Here is an 18266-nt window from a genome sequence, read left to right on the forward strand (position 1 = left end):
ACACAGCCCTCTATTCCACCAATACACCCTGTCCTTTAATTTTTTTCTTTTCTGCTAACCCCTTCTCTCCCCTGCTCACCATCTAAAGGAAACCTGGGAAAGCAACAACTGATGACTCATACTCCAAAAAAAGCTTAAAAAATCAGTGTCACACCAAGGAATAACAGCCACTGGATATCATCTGCTACCAGAGTATCCAGTCAAACTCTGAAATAATCTCAGTCAAATTGAAAAAGACAACAAAGATCAACACTTTGCAGCTTATGTTAAGAGGAACAAGAACATTTATAGGAAGATGATTAAAAAAGGCTAAATGAATGCACAACAACATAATAATTTTAGGGTCAGGAAACACACAAAAAGCAATACGGAATGTAGTAAAAAAAGAAATAAACATCGTTTCAAAAATGATCATGTTGCATTACTCAGAAATCTTATCCTTGCAAGTTACGTAAATGACTACTTCATAAATAGTCTGGTCAATCTAAGTACAAATTGCCTTAGGAATAGTGGAACCTCTGTTCCAAAAGAATAAAGTGTCAGTTCAATATTGCTATGCCCATAAATAAACCAGAAGTTCTAAGAATAATAAAAAAAGCGAGGAATGAAGCGTTTTCAGGGATTGAAGAAGTATCTGGTTCAATCATAATAAGATATGCTAGTGTCATATCAGAACCACTCTCACACATCATAAATCTATAATTATCGGAAGGAGTGTTTCCTCAAACACTAAAAATTTAAAACATAACACCATTGTATAAAAGGGACAGTATATATGAAGAGGGAAATTATAGACCAATAGCTTCATTATCTGTATTTTCAAAAGTAATAGAGACACTCATGAAACAGAGACTTAGGAATTTCCTAAAAGAAAATCGATCTCTTGTCAGTAAACCAACATAGTTTTCACAAAGGATTGATTACAGAATCATCTATTTCCCAATTCATTGGAAATATCAAAATGGGACTAGACAAACAAAACAGTCAAAACAGTACAATAAGAAGAAATTTGGACTTATCGAAGGCATTTGATCCTGTCCAACACGATATCTTGCTAGACAAATTAGAAACTATTGGTATACGAGGAGTTGAAGGGGGGGGGGGGGGGGAGGAATGGTTCCAGTCATATCTCCATAATGGAAGACATGTAGTAGAAAGGACCTCAGCTAAGATTAAAAACCAAATTGTTGCTTACAAATCAGATTTTTAGACTGTACCAATTAGGGTTCCACATGGAAGTGTTCTAGGACCTCTCTTATTTCTAATTTATGTAAATGATTTAAAAATTCCATTCAGTGGTTCTCATATAATCCTGTTTGCTGATGATACAAATGTTGATGTAACTTATGTAAACAAAGTATTGCCAACATCGGCAACTAGACTTTTGGGATATTTACAAAATTGGTTTAAAATGAACACGTTAACTTCAAATATTTCAAAAAGTAATTCCATCCATTATAGGAAAACAAAGTAACACAATGACCAGGACCTCAGAATACAAAATAAACAAGTTAAGAGAATAGCTGTCACAAAACTTTTAGGTTTCCACATAGATGAAAATTTATATTGGAAAGCCCACATCCACTATCTCACTAGCAAGTAAAGTTCTGCTTGCTTTACACTATGTGTAAGTAGTAAAGTGTATAGTAAACATTGTAGGAGAACTGTCTACTTTATTTACATTCATACAGCTATTACCTATAGCCTCACTTTCTGGGGTCATAATATGACAAATTCAAAACCCGTCATCACACTAAAAAAGAAAGTTGCTAGAATAATTACTAACAGTCCAAGGCTAAAACCCTCCAAGCAGCTATTTCAACAGCTAAATATTCTGCCATTACCATCCCTCTACCTAAAAAAAATGTAACTAATATAAAAAGTGTGTTGAAAATTTCAAAACCAACTCTGATCTCTATTCACATAATAACAAGAATGTGCAATGATATCCATGTACAAAGAGTGCATAAAACTATTGTACAGAAACAAATATTGAAGGTACAAAATTGTGTAACAAACTTCCAGTGCATATAAAATAAATGTAAAAATTATCTACATTTAAGGCAGCAATATTCAAGTCTTAAATGAACTACTGCTACTACAGTGTAAACGAATACCTTCAACAACCTAGTAGCAAGTAATTATATTAATGTACTATTTTGATGCTATATGACATAGTCAATTTAGAATTTTCAGTCAAATGTTTGCTACAATCCAAGTCAGTATTTTGAATAGAAGTGTTACAACTAAAATATTTTTTAATTAAACCTTAATTAAGTAATCTCTGTAGGGTAACGTGCACTTTTATAGTTGTAGGGTAGTGTACAACCTTTTGTGTGTGTGTGTGTGTGTTTTAATTTATCTCTATGTATTATGTTTTTTTCTGACGAGATCCACGCAATGTAAATTGTCTCTGTATGAATAAACTGCAACTACTACAAAGGGTATTGCCATGTGGTGGATTTGGCGATTAAATAACACGTTGCCCTCTGCAACGCATGATAGGTGACAGCAGATTTCAGACTGCTGCAGTTGAATATTACGGCCTCAACGACGGAAGAAAATGAGTTGCTTAAACACCAGCTAAAGTTAAGAATCAGACGTGCAAAGCGATAATAGAGGAAGAAATAGTTGCAGTTTTGTTAACACAAAATAATAATAAAATAATGTTTTGGCTGTCTGAAACATCAGTAGTTAAGAAGAGACTTAGCACGCGTAGAGATAAAGGTGACTGGAAAAGGTTATCGCGTAGCAGGTCAACATTCTTTTACGTATAAAGCACAAAAAGTTAAGTAAGCAATCATTATTTATAAAAGAAGTGCTAAAGGAAAATTTCAAAGATTCTTAAACGCGGCTATATGCCACTGTCGTTTGTTTTACCCCCTCCCTGGTTTTGTAGATTTGTTTGTTTTAAAGAGTAGGCCCACAGTACAATACGTCCTGAAAGAAATTGGTAACCACATACCTGTTGTAGAAGCTGTTATCTGACTTAATTCTTTTTAAGACCTCTTATGTACCTGTTTACAGATAAGAGTACCGAAGAGAAAGTCATGTGAACGTTTGTGTAATAATTTTCGTCGTATGCATGATCCGGTTCCGCTGAACTTAAAAGTTATAACTTATATGTATCCATTCAACTTGCTTTATTAACAGTTTAACGCGTTGTGTGAGCGAAAGAACATGTATTGCCGTAGAAAAATATAGTGTCATTCGTAAAGCCTTGAGATTCAATCGCCTCTAACTCGTTTTATAAGCCATATACAATATGTTAACGAGCTGTTCGTTAGCGCTAGTATTTTCTGTACGATGAATAAAAAAGGATGAAAATCATTCAGTACTCATGACTGGTAATCTAACCCTATTGGCCTGTGTTGATTTTGTGCAATGTGTTCCATGTATTTATATTTTTAAGTACGCAATCCCTAAGGAGAAAAATATACTATACCGTACCCTTAGTGTTACGCAGAAACATTACTGCAAAGTCAATTTTTTGGTATCTCGCTTATGCAGGACACAGTTTCATAGTTAAGTTTTAAGTGATGTTGGCATGAGTAGAGCGATGCACAGCTTATATCATTAACATATTTTAGGCATTACTGAAATTGTTGTGCTCGAAAGAGCCTACTGTAAGTCAGTGAAATAGGGCTATGTCAAATGATGTTAATGAGTATAGTTCTGGCACATTTTAAACTTGTGACATGAGGGAGTGATGTAGCATTATTGTTTTGGTCATGTGGGCACTTTGAGTTTGTGGCACTACATGTATCATTCAACTTTAGTTTCTTCATGCACAAAAGATTGATAGTGCATGGCCAGTGCACATAGGAGTGGGTTTCTCCAGTTGGGAAACTGATGCTTCCTGGATATGTCATGAGCCCTTTCCATTGCCTCTTGGGTGATTCCATGTCAAATCGACCAATTGTACTACATGATTTGAACCATGACCTCTCAGGTTTGATCAATCGATGATTGTTTTAAAATGCTGTGGCTCAAAAACAATACAACCTAGAGAGCTCAGACTTGCACCATTGTTTTCCTCTAAAAATTCCCTTCAATCTGATATGAAACATGACTGTTACCTAAATCTGAAAATTTTAAACTATTCCAAAAAAACATTTTTTGAAATTTCCAAAATACGTACCCATGGATTTTTTAAATAAAAATTATATGTGTTGTCAAGTCTAACTGACTACATGCATGCAAAATTTCAAGATGGGATCTTAATGGGTTCTTGTATAAAATAATATTTTACTACTGCAATACACACTAGTGAGGTGAAAAACATACTGTTTCTTGGCTATGAATACTAAGGTAATTCTAACAAACTTAAATTATTATGTTAGCCTTTTTATGCAACATTACCCTCTTATTGTTTGTTAATTCATTAAATGACATAGTGTTGTTTTAATTTAATGTTCATGATTCTTTTAACAATGCATCAGAAGGAAGTCAACACATTTTAATTGGTAATATATGTGCTACAAGTTAAAATTTTGAATAAAGCCACTCACCTTCATCCTTAGTTGTAAAGGCAGAGATTATCTTTTTCTTGGTTTTCCAGTGTTATTTGTAATCGTTTACAACAAGCCGACCTGGTACAGAAGCAAATAACCAGAGCCACTTCTCCATCCTCTCAAACCCAGAACCTCCCACAGAAGAACCACAAAAGTGCCCCACTCGTGACAGGATACTTTCCGGGACTGGATCAGATTCTGAATGTGGCTCTCCAGCAGGGATACGACTTCCTCAAATCCTGCCCTGAAATGAGATCCATCCTTCATGAAATCCTCCCCACTCCACCAAGAGTGTCTTTCCGCCATCCACCTAACCTTCGTAACCTCTTAGTTCATCCCTATGAAATCCCCAAACCACCTTCCCTACCCTCTGGCTCCTACCCTTGTAACCGCCCCCGGTGTAAAACCTGTCCCATGCACCTTCCCACCACCACCTACTCCAGTCCTGTAACCCGGAAGGTGTAGACGATCAAAGGCAGAGCCACGTGTGAAAGCACCCACGTGATCTACCAACTGACCTGCCTACACTGTGACGCATTCTGTGTGGGAATGACCAGCAACAAACTGTCCATTCGCATGAATGGACACAGGCAGACAGTGTTTGTTGGTAATGAGGATCACCCTGTGGCTAAACATGCCTTGGTGCACGGCCAGCACATCTTGGCACAGTGTTACACCGTCCGGGTTATCTGGATACTTCCCACTAACACCAACCTATCCGAACTCCGGAGATGGGAACTTGCTCTTCAATATATCCTCTCTTCCCGTTATCCACCAGGCCTCAATCTCCGCTAATTTCAAGTTGCCGCCACTCATACCTCACCTGTCATTCAACAACATCTTTGCCTCTGCACTTCTGCCTCGACTGACATCTCTGCCCAAACTTTTTGTCTTTAAATATGTCTGCTTGTGTCTGTATATGTGTGGATGGATATGTGTGTGTGTGCGAGTGTATACCCGTCCTTTTTTCCCCCTAAGGTAAGTCTTTCCGCTCCCGGGATTGGAATGACTCCTTATCCTCTCCCTTAAAACCCACATCCTTTCGTCTTTCCCTCTCCTTCCCCTCTTTCCTGATGAGGCAACAGTTTGTTGCGAAAGCTTGAATTTTGTGTGTATGTTTGTGTTTGTTTGTGTGTCTGTCGACCTGCCAGCACTTTCATTTGGTAAGTCACATCATCTTTGTTTTTAGATATATTTTTCCTACGTGGAATGTTTCCCTCTATTATAACCGTTCACAACAAGTTCCTTATATTAGAAATTGGCATATAAGTAATTTCACTTGGGAAAAAGATTAACTTGTTGATATTTGCATGGATAGAACTATATTTCTAATACTAATTGGTATTTACAAAGTTAATACACATGGTATTTATACAACTTAGTGTTTAGTGAAGGCAGGTGCAACATAATTTAAACATGCTTCTTTTATGATCTTTTTAGATATTTTTCCAAAGCAAGAGAGGACAACTTCATTTCTTTAGCACTTAAAGTGTAGGTTCTTCCCATAGCTGTTGTTGGCTTCACGTGTTTGTAAAAGAGTATTTCCTGGGACATCTAATATATCTCTTGGTTGTGGATAGTAAAAAGACTGGACTGGACCCTTTGGGTGTAAAAAAATTTATTCAGTACATGTCGTCGTATTTTTCTTCAATGCATCCTAGCCACCAAGAGTCATCATATGCTACTGTCACAAAACCAGTAGCAATATTTTCCATATGTGACATTGTTATTTGGTTCAGTGTTGTCACATGTTCAAGAGACTAATCCAGACTAAAATGATAAGGCTTGACAGTAATTTGACTCTCTGTGCATGGTTTATATGAGTGAAACTTTTATGTTCCCACAATCGCTTTTGATTCACTAAAGCAGGGAAGTAAGTATTCTTTGGTCAGTTCATAGTCCTCTGTTGTGCAATTTTCAAAGTCAATGTTTTTTTAGGTTTTCCATGGCAGATACATAAAGTGATTTGGATGTTAAGATTTGTTGGTCATACGGCCTTTGTAAGCTGGCTTTAGCAGCTAGCCACTTAACAGTTCCGCCAAGGCCATCACATACACTCTTGCCATGGGATGTTGCAAAGAACTCCCACTCTGCCTCAACTTCAAAATCAGTTTTATGCAAACACAAATTAAGGAAGTTTTTCTTATTTTTATATTGTGCAGCGCTGCCATCAGAAAAGTAAGTAATCTTTTTAAGTGCAAAAGGCAAGGTTTGCTTTATGATTTCTGGCAGTTTTTTTTGGAATACATAGAAAGCGACTGTATTTTGTTTCAGGCAATCTGATATGAAGACATACTGCAGATGTTTTAGTTTTCCCTCCCATTTATAATATATGATGAAAGGATGCAGTGTAGCTAGGGTGGTAGTCCAGTGGAATGATTGTATTTCATCTTGTACTATGAAAGAGTAGTTTTCTGCAAAATTACAGTTGACTACTACATGGCCTTCAGTTAAATTGTCCTTGATTTCGCTGTAGTATTCTTTCTGCTGACTAGCTATAAATGAATGAGTTTTTACCTTCATTAGAGTGTCCAAAAACACATCCATAAAGTCATCAGTACTTTTTATTACAGTTTCCATCAAACACCTATCTACAGTTACCCACTTTTTGTAAGGAACTTCATCAATCATATTGTCAGTGAACTTTGCATTCAATAGATCATTAAGTCTAGAGACACCAGGACATTCTTTACAAATATCCATAAAACATTGTTGCAATGGTGGATTGCACATCATCCTGATTAGGCAGGAATTATAAGATTTCAAAGCAGTTTTATCTCCATGTTGTTGTTGTTGTTGTTGTGGTCTTCAGTCCTGAGACTGGTTTGATGCAGCTCTCCATGCTACTCTATCCTGTGCAAGCTTCTTCATCTCCCAGTACCTACTGCAACCTACATCCTTCTGAATCTGCTTAGTGTATGCATCTCTTGGTCTCCCCCTACGATTTTTACCCTCCACGCTGCCCTCCAATACTAAATTGGTGATCCCTTGATGCCTCAGAACATGTCCTACCAACCGATCCCTTCTTCTGGTCAAGTTGTGCCACAAACTCCTCTTCTCCCCAATCCTATTCAGTACCTCCTCATTAGTTATGTGATCTACCCATCTAATCTTCAGCATTCTTCTGTAGCACCACATTTCGAAAGCTTCTATTCTCTTCTTGTCCAAACTATTTATCGTCCATGTTTCACTTCCATACATGGCTACACTCCATACAAATACTTTCAGAAAAGACTTCCTGACACTTAAATCTATACTCGATGTTAACAAATTTCTCTTCTTCAGAAACGCTTTCCTTGCCATTGCCAGTCTACATTTTATATCCTCTCTACTTCGACCATCATCAGTTACTTTGCTCCCCAAATAGCAAAACTCCTTTACTACTTTAAGTGTCTCATTTCCTAATCTAATACCTTCAACATCACCCGACTTAATTCGACTACATTCCATTATCCTCGTTTTGCTTTTGTTGATGTTCATCTTATACCCTCCTTTCAAGACACTGTCCATTCCGTTCAACTGCTCTTCCAAGTCCTTTGCTGTCTCTGACAGAATTACAATGTCATCGGCGAACCTCAAAGTTTTTATTTCTTCTCCATGGATTTTAATACCTACTCCGAATTTTTCTTTTGTTTCCTTTACTGCTTGCTCAATATACAGATTGAATAACATCGGGGAGAGGCTACAACCCTGTCTTACTCCCTTCCCAACCATTGCTTCCCTTTCATGCCCCTCGACTCTTATAACTGCCAACTGGTTTCTGTACAAATTGTAAATAGCCTTTCGCTCCCTGTATTTTACCCCTGCCACCTTTAGAATTTGAAAGAGAGTATTCCAGTCAACATTATCAAAAGCTTTCTCTAAGTCTACAAATGCTAGAAACGTAGGTTTGCCTTTCCTTAATCTTTCTTCTAAGATAAGTCGTAAGGTCAGTATTGCCTCACGTGTTCCAATATTTCTACGGAATCCAAACTGATCTTCCCCGAGGTCGGCTTCTACTAGTTTTTCCATTCGTCTGTAAAGAATTCGTGTTAGTATTTTGCAGCTGTGGCTTATTAAACTGATTGTCCGGTAATTCTCACATCTGTCAACACCTGCTTTCTTTGGAATTGGAATTATTATATTCTTCTTGAAGTCTGAGGGTATTTCGCCTGTTTCATACATCTTGCTTACCAGATGGTAGAGTTTCGTCAGGGCTGGCTCTCCCAAAGCCGTCAGTAGTTCCAATGGAATGTTGTCTACTCCGGGGGCCTTGTTTCGACTCAGGTCTTTCAGTGCTCTGTCAAATTCTTCACGCAGTATCGTATCTCCCATTTCATCTTCATCTACATCCTCTTCCATTTCCATAATATTGTCCTCAAGTACATCGCCCTTGTATAGACCCTCTATATACTCCTTCCACCTTTCTGCTTTCCCTTCTTTGCTTAGAACTGGGTTGCCATCTGAGCTCTTGATGTTCATACAAGTGGTTCTCTTCTCTCCAAAGGTCTCTTTAATTTTCCTGTAGGCAGTATCTATCTTACCCCTAGTGAGATGAGCCTCTACATCCTTACATTTGTCCTCTAGCCATCCCTGCTTAGCCATTTTGCACTTTCTGTCGATCTCATTTTTGAGACGTTTGTATTCCTTTTTGCCTGCTTCATTTACTGCATTTTTATATTTTCTCCTTTCATCAATTAAATTCAATATTTCTTCTGTTACCCAAGGATTTCTACTAGCCCTCGTCTTTTTACCTACTTGATCCTCTGCTGCCTTCACTACTTCATCCCTCAAAGCTACCCATTCTTCTTCTACTGTATTTCTTTCGCCCATTCCCGTCAATTGTTCCCTTATGCTCTCCCTGAAACTCTGTACAACCTCTGGTTCTTTCAGTTTATCCAGGTCCCATCTCCTTAAATTCCCACCTTTTTGCAGTTTCTTCAGTTTTAATCTACAGGTCATAACCAATAGATTGTGGTCAGAGTCCACATCTGCCCCTGGAAATGTCTTACAATTTAAAACCTGGTTCCTAAATCTCTGTCTTACCATTATATAATCTATCTGATACCTTTTAGTATCTCCAGGGTTCTTCCATGTATACAACCTTCTATCATGATTCTTAAACCAAGTATTAGCTATGATTAAGTTGTGCTCTGTGCAAAATTCTACCAGGCGGCTTCCTCTTTCATTTCTTAGCCCCAATCCATATTCACATCCAAAACAAAATTTTGCATCTTGGCACCATTCATCATTAGCTTAATGTTTTGGTGTAAGGTACACACACAAACAGTATGTGTGCCGCCACTTCTAGCCAGGATACAGTTCCTTGGTCTTAATTCGCAAAACTTGGAAAACCCAATTTTTTTTTGCAGGGATCTTTTCCTTGAATAATTGGTATATTTCTTGCAAATTTGCCGACACTAGCCTCTTTTGAACCTGGATCTTTCCGCCTTTATTTCTTATGGTCACACAATCTTTTTTTCCCAGACATCATTTTACTAACGTCATCAGAATTGTAGAAGTCTTTTACACAGTCAACAATATTCTCATTTAGAGTTCTTCCAGGTTTAGGATTAGGATTTGACAAAATTCCTTTTTCTTTTACTAACAGTTTTATTGCACAAGCCATGTAGTTTGTCACTCCAAATTATTCTTCTATTTTCTGACAGCTCCAACTCATAGGTAAGATAGACAAAATCATCATGTTATTACTTCTTTTTGTTGTTTGAGCAAACTTTTCTTTTAACTGTTGAATAATTTCCGATTCATCTTTGGAATATTCAGTAATAACTTTTTCAGGGCTCGATTCTGGTAGTAAGTTCTTGTCTAAGCTAGACTTTATTTTATCAAGTTTTTTCTTTGTATAGGTAGTCACAGCAACCTTTTTCTTCTTTAGTGGTGACTCACCAATGAGATCCAGTGACTTGTTCAAATAGTCTATGGAAGATTGAGGATCAATAAAAGAATCGTTTACATTTTTGCTACTGCAAGGTAAAACTACTTCTGTTTTGTGTTTGTCACTAACATACATCACATATTTTCATGCCACTAATGGTTCCTAAGTCTAGAGAGCACATCCAGTCTGTTACATTTCTTAGTGATTGTACATGGACTATCTTATGTTGTTCCACTTTAAAAGGGTTACAACATTTAGCAGCAATAATCACCCAGCTCTTCTGAGGTGCCATTTCTGTAAGGTAACAAATTATACTATCAAAAAGTAAATATAGATATATATATATATATACAACTTAAATAACTACATTTATATTATTTGGAACATTCTAGAAAAAATAAATATAGTACATAATCATATTTTATGATGTTTGATATATTACAACACACATGGCATGGTGTACACTAAGACTACACTGCTCTATACTAGATCACTTGGACAACTTAACACTAAAACACAGTACAATATAGAGCACTCATAATTTTTTTTGCTATGATTATTTCATACACACTTTAATGTAGGGTCGCGGCCCCACTTATGACCACATTAATGACATGTTTTTAGGTTTTATCATGTTTAACTTGTAGGAAATGGAAATATAATACTTAGTCTTACCTCTCAATAAATTAAGTTTCTTCTGATGCTTTGTACAACATGTAGAATACAAAAAAACAGATTGTGTGTTGCTTAAAGAAAAACACTACATAACTTCTGCAACACAGATCTTTTCATTAAATGGTGACTTCAAACAAGACTAAACAAAGAAATGTTTCTTTAGACAATTGAATAGCACATTTCATATTGCTTATTATAATCTATGGTAGGACTGGCTAGTATTCCAAAGGAGTTTAAAATTGCACCCGTTACACCAAGGCTGCCAAAAAAGTGGGGTAGTGGCCAAAACTAGAGCCTTGACCCTGTGTGAAAATCTCACGTTTTTTTATAATGAAAATTGAATGTCGTATAAAATCGAAAGATTCTTAAGTTATTATTTTTTTATATATTTTATTCTTTTATTAAAATATCATTTAATGAATTAACAAATAATAAGAGGATAATGTTGCATAAAAAGGCTAACATAATAATTTAAGTTTGTTAGAATTACATAGGCCTACCTTAGTATTCATAGGCTAGAAATAGTCTTGTTTTTCACCTCACTAGTGTGTATTGCGGTAGTAAAATATTATTTTATACAAGAACCCATTGAGATCCCATCTTGAAATTTTGCATGCATGTAGTCAGTTAGACTGGACAACACATACAATTTTTATAAAAAAAGATCCAAGGGTACGTATTTTGGAAATTTCAAAAAAATGTTTTTTGGAATAGTTTAAAATTTTCAGATTTAGGTAGCATAGTCATGTTACAAATCAGATTGAAGGGAATTTTTAGAGGAAAACAATGGTGCAAGTTTGAGCTCTCTAGGTTGTATAGTTCTTTAGCTACAGCATTTTAAAACAATCATCGATTGATCAAAAACAGAGGTTTTTTTTAATTTTCAAACTCTTCTTGAAACTCAAAAACCAAAGGTCAGAAAAATTTGAAATTTCAAATTTAAACTTAAAAAAAAAAAAAAGTACAAATCTGAGATACCAATGTTCAGACTGTTAGTTGATTCGAGATGGAATGACCCTCTTGTCTCTCCATGTTATACAGCTGTCACTGATCGCAAGCAAATCATAGTCGTGAAGTATCCAAACCTCGTGTGTAAACAATTGATAATGCATCCTGAAAGCATAAAAGTACAACCACTAAGTAACTTTGAGTTACGTTGCTGCAGCATGTTGTGTACCATGATCTCACAGTTGAATTTTGTTCCATTTTGAATCTAATAAGATTAAAAGTTTCATCTTACATTGATGAATACATGATCTTGTATCGTATATTGATGAAATGGAATAATTCTCTCCACTGGTGATAACAAGCATTATAATGCCCAACGAGCACTAAAATGAAAGGAAATTATTGGCTGGTTTTTTGCAAATTGCCTAACAGTAAACTCTGAAGAGATATGGCAGAGTGATTTTTGTTTGTAAGAGGATATTACTTAATAAATAACATTTCATATGGTCATGATTGGCATACAAATAATGGAAGAAGTAAAGGAAACCCTTCACAACATAGCTGAGTTACAACAGTTATCCAAATAAGACAGCTTTCTTTCACAATTTTTTTAAACCAAGTATTAGTGATGACTAAATTGTGCTCTGTGCAAAATCTTACCAGATGAATTCTCCCATTATTTCTTTCCCCAGCTCCTGCTCTCCTACTATTTGTCTTTCAGTTCATCACCCCACAAGAATCCCAGTCTCCATCACAATTCAATTTTCATCTACCATAACTGAACATTAAAAAGTTCATCATACATTCTTTCAATCTCTTCATCGGACAGCTGTTAGGCATATATATATATGGGCTGCTGTGGGTCTTGGCTTTGTGTCTAACTTGGCTGCGGTGATGTGTTGACTATGATCTTCATAGTAGTTTACCATTCCTAATTTCTTATTCATTGTTAGACCTTGTGCGTTATCTCTGTTTGATTTTGTGTTCCCCGGATGCGTTCACTCTACAGCAGAGTGCCTATTTATTTGAAACTTCCTGGCAGACTGTAATTGTGTCCCAGCCAATCTAGAGCCTCGAACCTTTGCCTTTTTCAGACATTTGCTCTACCGACTGCTGTGCAGGCACAACTCCTAAACTGCTCTGACAATGTTACTCCTGTCCTCACTCCCACTTTGTGAACGTCACAGAAGTTTGTAAGAAAGGGGAGAGGTATCTGGGAAGTACATCTTAATTAGTATCGATAATCCAGTACTTACCTGTTGAGAAATCCTGTTCTTTCTTTCACCTCACTTCATTAATTCCCTCTATATTCAACTTCAATGGAACCATTTCATTTTTCAATTTCTCTGATCTATCTGCCTGATTAAGGAATCTGACGCCCAGAGTAATGCCTACCTGTAATTCCTTGTACGATACTCTTTTATTACTGAAATTTTTTACTCAGAAGACATACAGTAGAGCAGCATGTCCTATAGAAAAATAACACCTGTAGTTTCCCCTTGCTTTGTCTGTTTACAGTCCCAACTTAGCAAGGCCATGTTGGATAATTTTACAAGGCCAGATCAATTGCCCAGATTATTGGCCCTACAACTACTGAAATGCTGCTGCCCCTCTTCAGGAACCATATGTTTGTCTTGCTTCTCTACAGATGTCCTTCCGGTGTGGTTGCATATATGGTGTGGCCGTATGTGTTATTGAGACGTGCAGGTCACCCAACCACAGGAAGTGAGGAGTGTCTACTAAGAACAAAACAGTATATAGCCGATGGAGGTGTAAAGAACGTGTCTAAGGAATTATCCAAAATCGAAACCAGAAGTAGTGTCATCAATTTTCCGAAAGTAAGGAAACATAACTTCATGTTGTAAAGCATAAAATAATTATTTTTGAGTTTCTTTGTGGGGGTACAGCTATTTTCCTCCATTAATGTTTTACGCATGGGCACAAAATATTTGTGAACAGGAACGTGCAAAACAGATTATTTATGGTAGTCATCTTCATCCACTCTATAGACAATAATATAAGCTTCTAGGAATATTAATATGTTTACAAAATATTTACTTCCATACAAAGGATATTTGAGGAAGACCTTTAACTGTTGATGAGACGGTTCCACAAGATCATTAGCATAGTGTGGTGGATTCAGATTTGATTCACCCCAAGCAGTGTTGAAAGTACTTTAAAGAGATGTGGCCCAAAACTTTCTGTCCAATCGGTAGTGACATGTAGGGAAAGCAGGCAAAGTGCTCACAAAAGATGCTCATTGCTACAGTTGTTGCTGTTCCATCTTTCTTTGAATAAGCTTCATACCAGTGAGAGAAATGATCAGTTGTTGTCGAGCATTATTGGTATCCTTCTGATAGTGGTAAAGGTCTAATAATGTCAATGTAAACATGCTCAAGTCGTTTGCTCAGTGGGGTAAAAGTACAAAATGGAGCTATAACATGAAAAGTTATTTTATGCTGCCAGGCATTGCACTGGTGGACAAATTCCTTGGAACACTTCTTAATATGTGGCCATCAAAAGCCGTTTTCACTAGTGTACGTGTACATCTACATCTACATGGATACTCTGCAAATCATATTTAAATGCCTGTCAGAGGGGTCATCGAACCACCTTCACAATTTTCTATTATTCTACTCTCGTATAGTGCGCGGAAAGAATGAACACCTATACCTTTCTGTACAATTTCTGATTTCCCTTATTTTATTGTGGTGATTGTTCCTCCCTATGTAGGTCGGTGTCAACAAAATATTTTCACGTTTGGAGGAGAAAGTTGTTGATCGGAATTTCTTGAGAAGATTCTATCGCAACAAAAAAACGCCCTTCTTTTAATAATGTCCAGCCCAAATCCTGTATCATTTCTGTGACACTCTCTCCCATATTTCGTGATAATACAAAGCATGCTGCCTTTCTTTGAACTTTTTCGATGTACTCTGTCAGTCCTATCTGGTAAGGATCCCACACCGTGCAGCAGTACTCTAAAAGAGGACAGACAAGCATAGTGTAGGTAGTCTCCTTAGTAGGTCTGTTACATTTTCTAAGTGTCCTGCGAATAAAACCCAGTCTTTGGTTAGCCTTCCCCACAACATTTTCTGTGTGTTCCTTCCAATGTAAGTTGTTCATAATTGTAATACCTAGGTATTTAGTTGAATTTACATCTTTTAGATTAGACAGCACTCGTGTGGATGACCTCACACTTTTCGTTATTTGGGGTCAACTGCCAATTTTCGCACTATTCAGATATCTTTTCTAAATCATTCTGCAGTTTGTTTTGATCTTCTGATGACTTTATTAGTCAATAAATGACAGCATCATCTGCAAACAACTGAAGATGTTTGCTCAGATTGTCTCCCAAATCATTTATATTGATAAAGAACAGCCAAGGGCCTATAACACTACCTTGGGGAATGCCAGAAATTACTTCCGTTTTACTCGATGACTTTCTGTCAATTACTACAAACTGTGACCTCTCTAACAGGAAATCACAAATCCTGTCACATAACTGAGACGATATTCCATACACACGCAATTTCACTACGAGCCACTTGTGTGGTACCGTGTCACGTAGTAATCCTCACTCCTGGGTGTAAGGTGTATGGAGGAAATTGCTTGTTGGCAAAAGTTTGCTATAAAACTCATGCTTTCAGTGTTGATGGCTCACAGCACAGTTTAAGTGTGTTATATGAATGAATGTCTCAGAGCTGTAAACGTGGTGGCTCTGCAAGGAATGTCTTCAGTTCATTGTCTCCTTCATGAGCATTGGCAGGTGCTATGTAGTCAGGTTCCTTTGCAGTGTCATTAATGTGAGATAGTGCATTTGCTGGTCCATTCAGCTCTTAAGCAACATGTCAAATAGCCATATAATTTGCACAGTGAAGTCTAAATGCCCCAAATTGTGCATTGATGCCTTGTCTGGCTTCTGAAGGATAACAAGTCAGTGATCATGATGACTAATTTGTTTGTACTGGTAATAATTTTTCTGGAGGAAGAACGAGGCTGCCAGCCATGTACATGTTGTTGTAATACAGCTCCAATGATGCAGCCAGTATAATTGCGAGAGGTGTGACAGGAAGAGGATGAGTTAATAATAATGCACCTCTTCAATAGGAGCTTTCTCGCTGATGAGAGATACTTTGTTTTCATCAATCAAATGCAGTGTGTCTCCAGGTGTTGGCAAAGAGAACTGTTTAGGAAATACTTTAGAAGCACTGACAGCAATGCATGATTGCCCGTAAAAAACTTGATAATGATTTATTCATGCCAGAGAGTGACATAATTCACAAATTATTGTGGGCCATGGAAATGACTAAAATGTGTTCCCAAAATATAGTGAATAGTTGCTGTGGATGGGCTAAAAGCTCTGTCCCACAAGTTCATCAATATAGATGTAACAGATGTCTCTGGTTATTTCGTCAGTTAAGTGCTAAAAAGTCTGGGCAACATTGCACAGTCTGACAGGTGTTGTCAGAAATTTCTGGAGTCTGAATGGAGTGCAAACAGTGGATTTTATCTAGAGCAGTCAGTACATGATAAAAAGCATGGTCATTTTCGGCTGTGCATGAAACTGTCTTGTCCTGAATGTGATAGCAAATTCTTTGGTATGCCACTTAGGACAGTGTTTAGGTATTGTTCTGGCAGTAAACTGACATTAGTCACTAACCATGGACCTTCTTAGGAACAACATCAAGTGGCAAGGCTCAGCTACTGTCTAAAGTGTGACAGATCCTTTGTGCTAACAGGAAAGAGAACTCTGACTTTGCAATATTGAGTTTGTCTGGCATGGCATAAGTGTCCTCAGCTAGACAGCTGTGTTGTAGAGTGTAGGAGATGTTGATGGAGAAGATCTGTGAAGATGCCATAAAAGTTAACAAAATCCGCTCCAAAAACTGGGTGCAACTTGTTGGTGACAACAGACTCCATGTGTCAAAGATTGAAGATGGGATGCAAGGTGACATGACTGTAGGTGTTAATGGAAGATCTGTTCACAATGTGCAGATGATTGCAACCAGTGTTTCACCACATCAGATGACAAGAAGATTAAACTGAGACAGAACCTGTAACTATGAGGAATCGTAGCTTTGTACAGTTGTCTGTTATGAACAGTCAAAGGCTGTCCAATTTAAAATATGCTGCCAGAACGTCTGATTTCTCACAGCATTTTCCATGGCACAGGTTAGTCAACATTGTTGGATTGCAGCTCCAGTTTGTTAGACACACACACACACACACACACACACACACACACACACACACAGGCGCGCGTGTGCGCGCAAAGAGCATTGCCATTGCGATGCATGGGTGGAGTGCCCTTATTGTATAGCTGTAACTTGCTTGAATAGTTCACTTACTCCTTGTAGAGCTGTAACTTTGTTGAATAGTTCACTTACTCATGTTTACAGCGATTCCAAAGGACTCTGTCCTGGTGGGAATGGTAGTGATGTCCGTGAATGCATATGTATCGACTATTTGGTCACCAGTTTTGAGTAAGTGTATTGAATCATCAGTCTTCTACCTAGTTTGATGCGTCTCAACACACATGCCTCTCTGGTGCCAACCTCTCCATTGCAGAGTCGCACTTGTACCATATGTCTTCAGTTGTGTGTTGGGTGTATTCCAATTTCTGTCTTCCCCTTCAGTTTTTACCCTGTACAGTCCCTCTAATACCACAAAAGCTGTTCCCTGATGTCTTAACATACATCTTATCATCCTCTCTCTTCTTCCCATCAGTGGTTTCCATATGTTCCTTTCTTCACTGCTTCGGCGGAGAACCTCTTCATTCTGTAGCTTGTCAGTCCACCTAATTTTCAACATCCTTTTATAACAGAACTTCTCAAGTGCCTTTATTTTGTTCTTCTCCTTTTTTCCCACAGTCCATGAGTCAGTACCGTACATTGCTGGCTCCAAACATACATTCTCAAAAATTTCTTCTTCCAATTAAGGCCTATGTTAGATACCAGAAGACTTCTCGTAGGCCGCAGTGTGCTATTTGCCTGTGCCTCTTACTTTGTCTGTTATGTGTTATTTTGCTTCCATTGTAGCAAGACTTCATGTCATTGTGTACTTCATGGTTTCTAATTTTGTGTTAAACTTATTGCTAATCTCATTTCTTCTACTACTCATTACTTTTGTCTTTCTTTGGTTTACTCTCAAACCACATTTTTTACTCATTAGACTGTTCATTCCATTCAATATGTCTACCACTTTCACTGGGGATAGCAATGTCGCCAGCAGATTTAATCATTGATACCCTTTCA

The 18266-nt window shown here is 37.4% G+C and overlaps 2 protein-coding genes across 3 annotated transcripts in view; one reads left to right on the forward strand and one right to left on the reverse strand.

Moving 5' to 3' along the window:
- Nucleotides 1–3140, reverse strand: part of LOC126259284 (spermine oxidase) — a 142740-nt gene extending 139600 nt beyond the window's left edge. Inside the window, exon 1 of one of the 2 annotated variants that reach the window (XM_049955935.1) lies at nucleotides 2966–3140. The gene's annotated coding sequence lies outside the window, so the exon portion shown is untranslated. The other variant, XM_049955943.1, reaches the window with a different exon arrangement.
- The window catches only part of LOC126194965 (uncharacterized), a 45552-nt gene that overhangs the window by 1624 nt on the left and 25662 nt on the right, over nucleotides 1–18266 (forward strand). The window contains exons 2-4 of the mRNA XM_049933400.1: nucleotides 2392–2444; nucleotides 2695–2792; nucleotides 13661–13850. Coding sequence (XP_049789357.1) covers nucleotides 2392–2444; nucleotides 2695–2792; nucleotides 13661–13850 — 341 coding nt within the window. The remainder of the gene's footprint in view (nucleotides 1–2391; nucleotides 2445–2694; nucleotides 2793–13660; nucleotides 13851–18266) is intronic.

Source organism: Schistocerca nitens, chromosome 1, assembly GCF_023898315.1.
Source record: "Schistocerca nitens isolate TAMUIC-IGC-003100 chromosome 1, iqSchNite1.1, whole genome shotgun sequence".
NCBI classification, from domain to species: Eukaryota; Metazoa; Arthropoda; class Insecta; order Orthoptera; family Acrididae; genus Schistocerca; species Schistocerca nitens.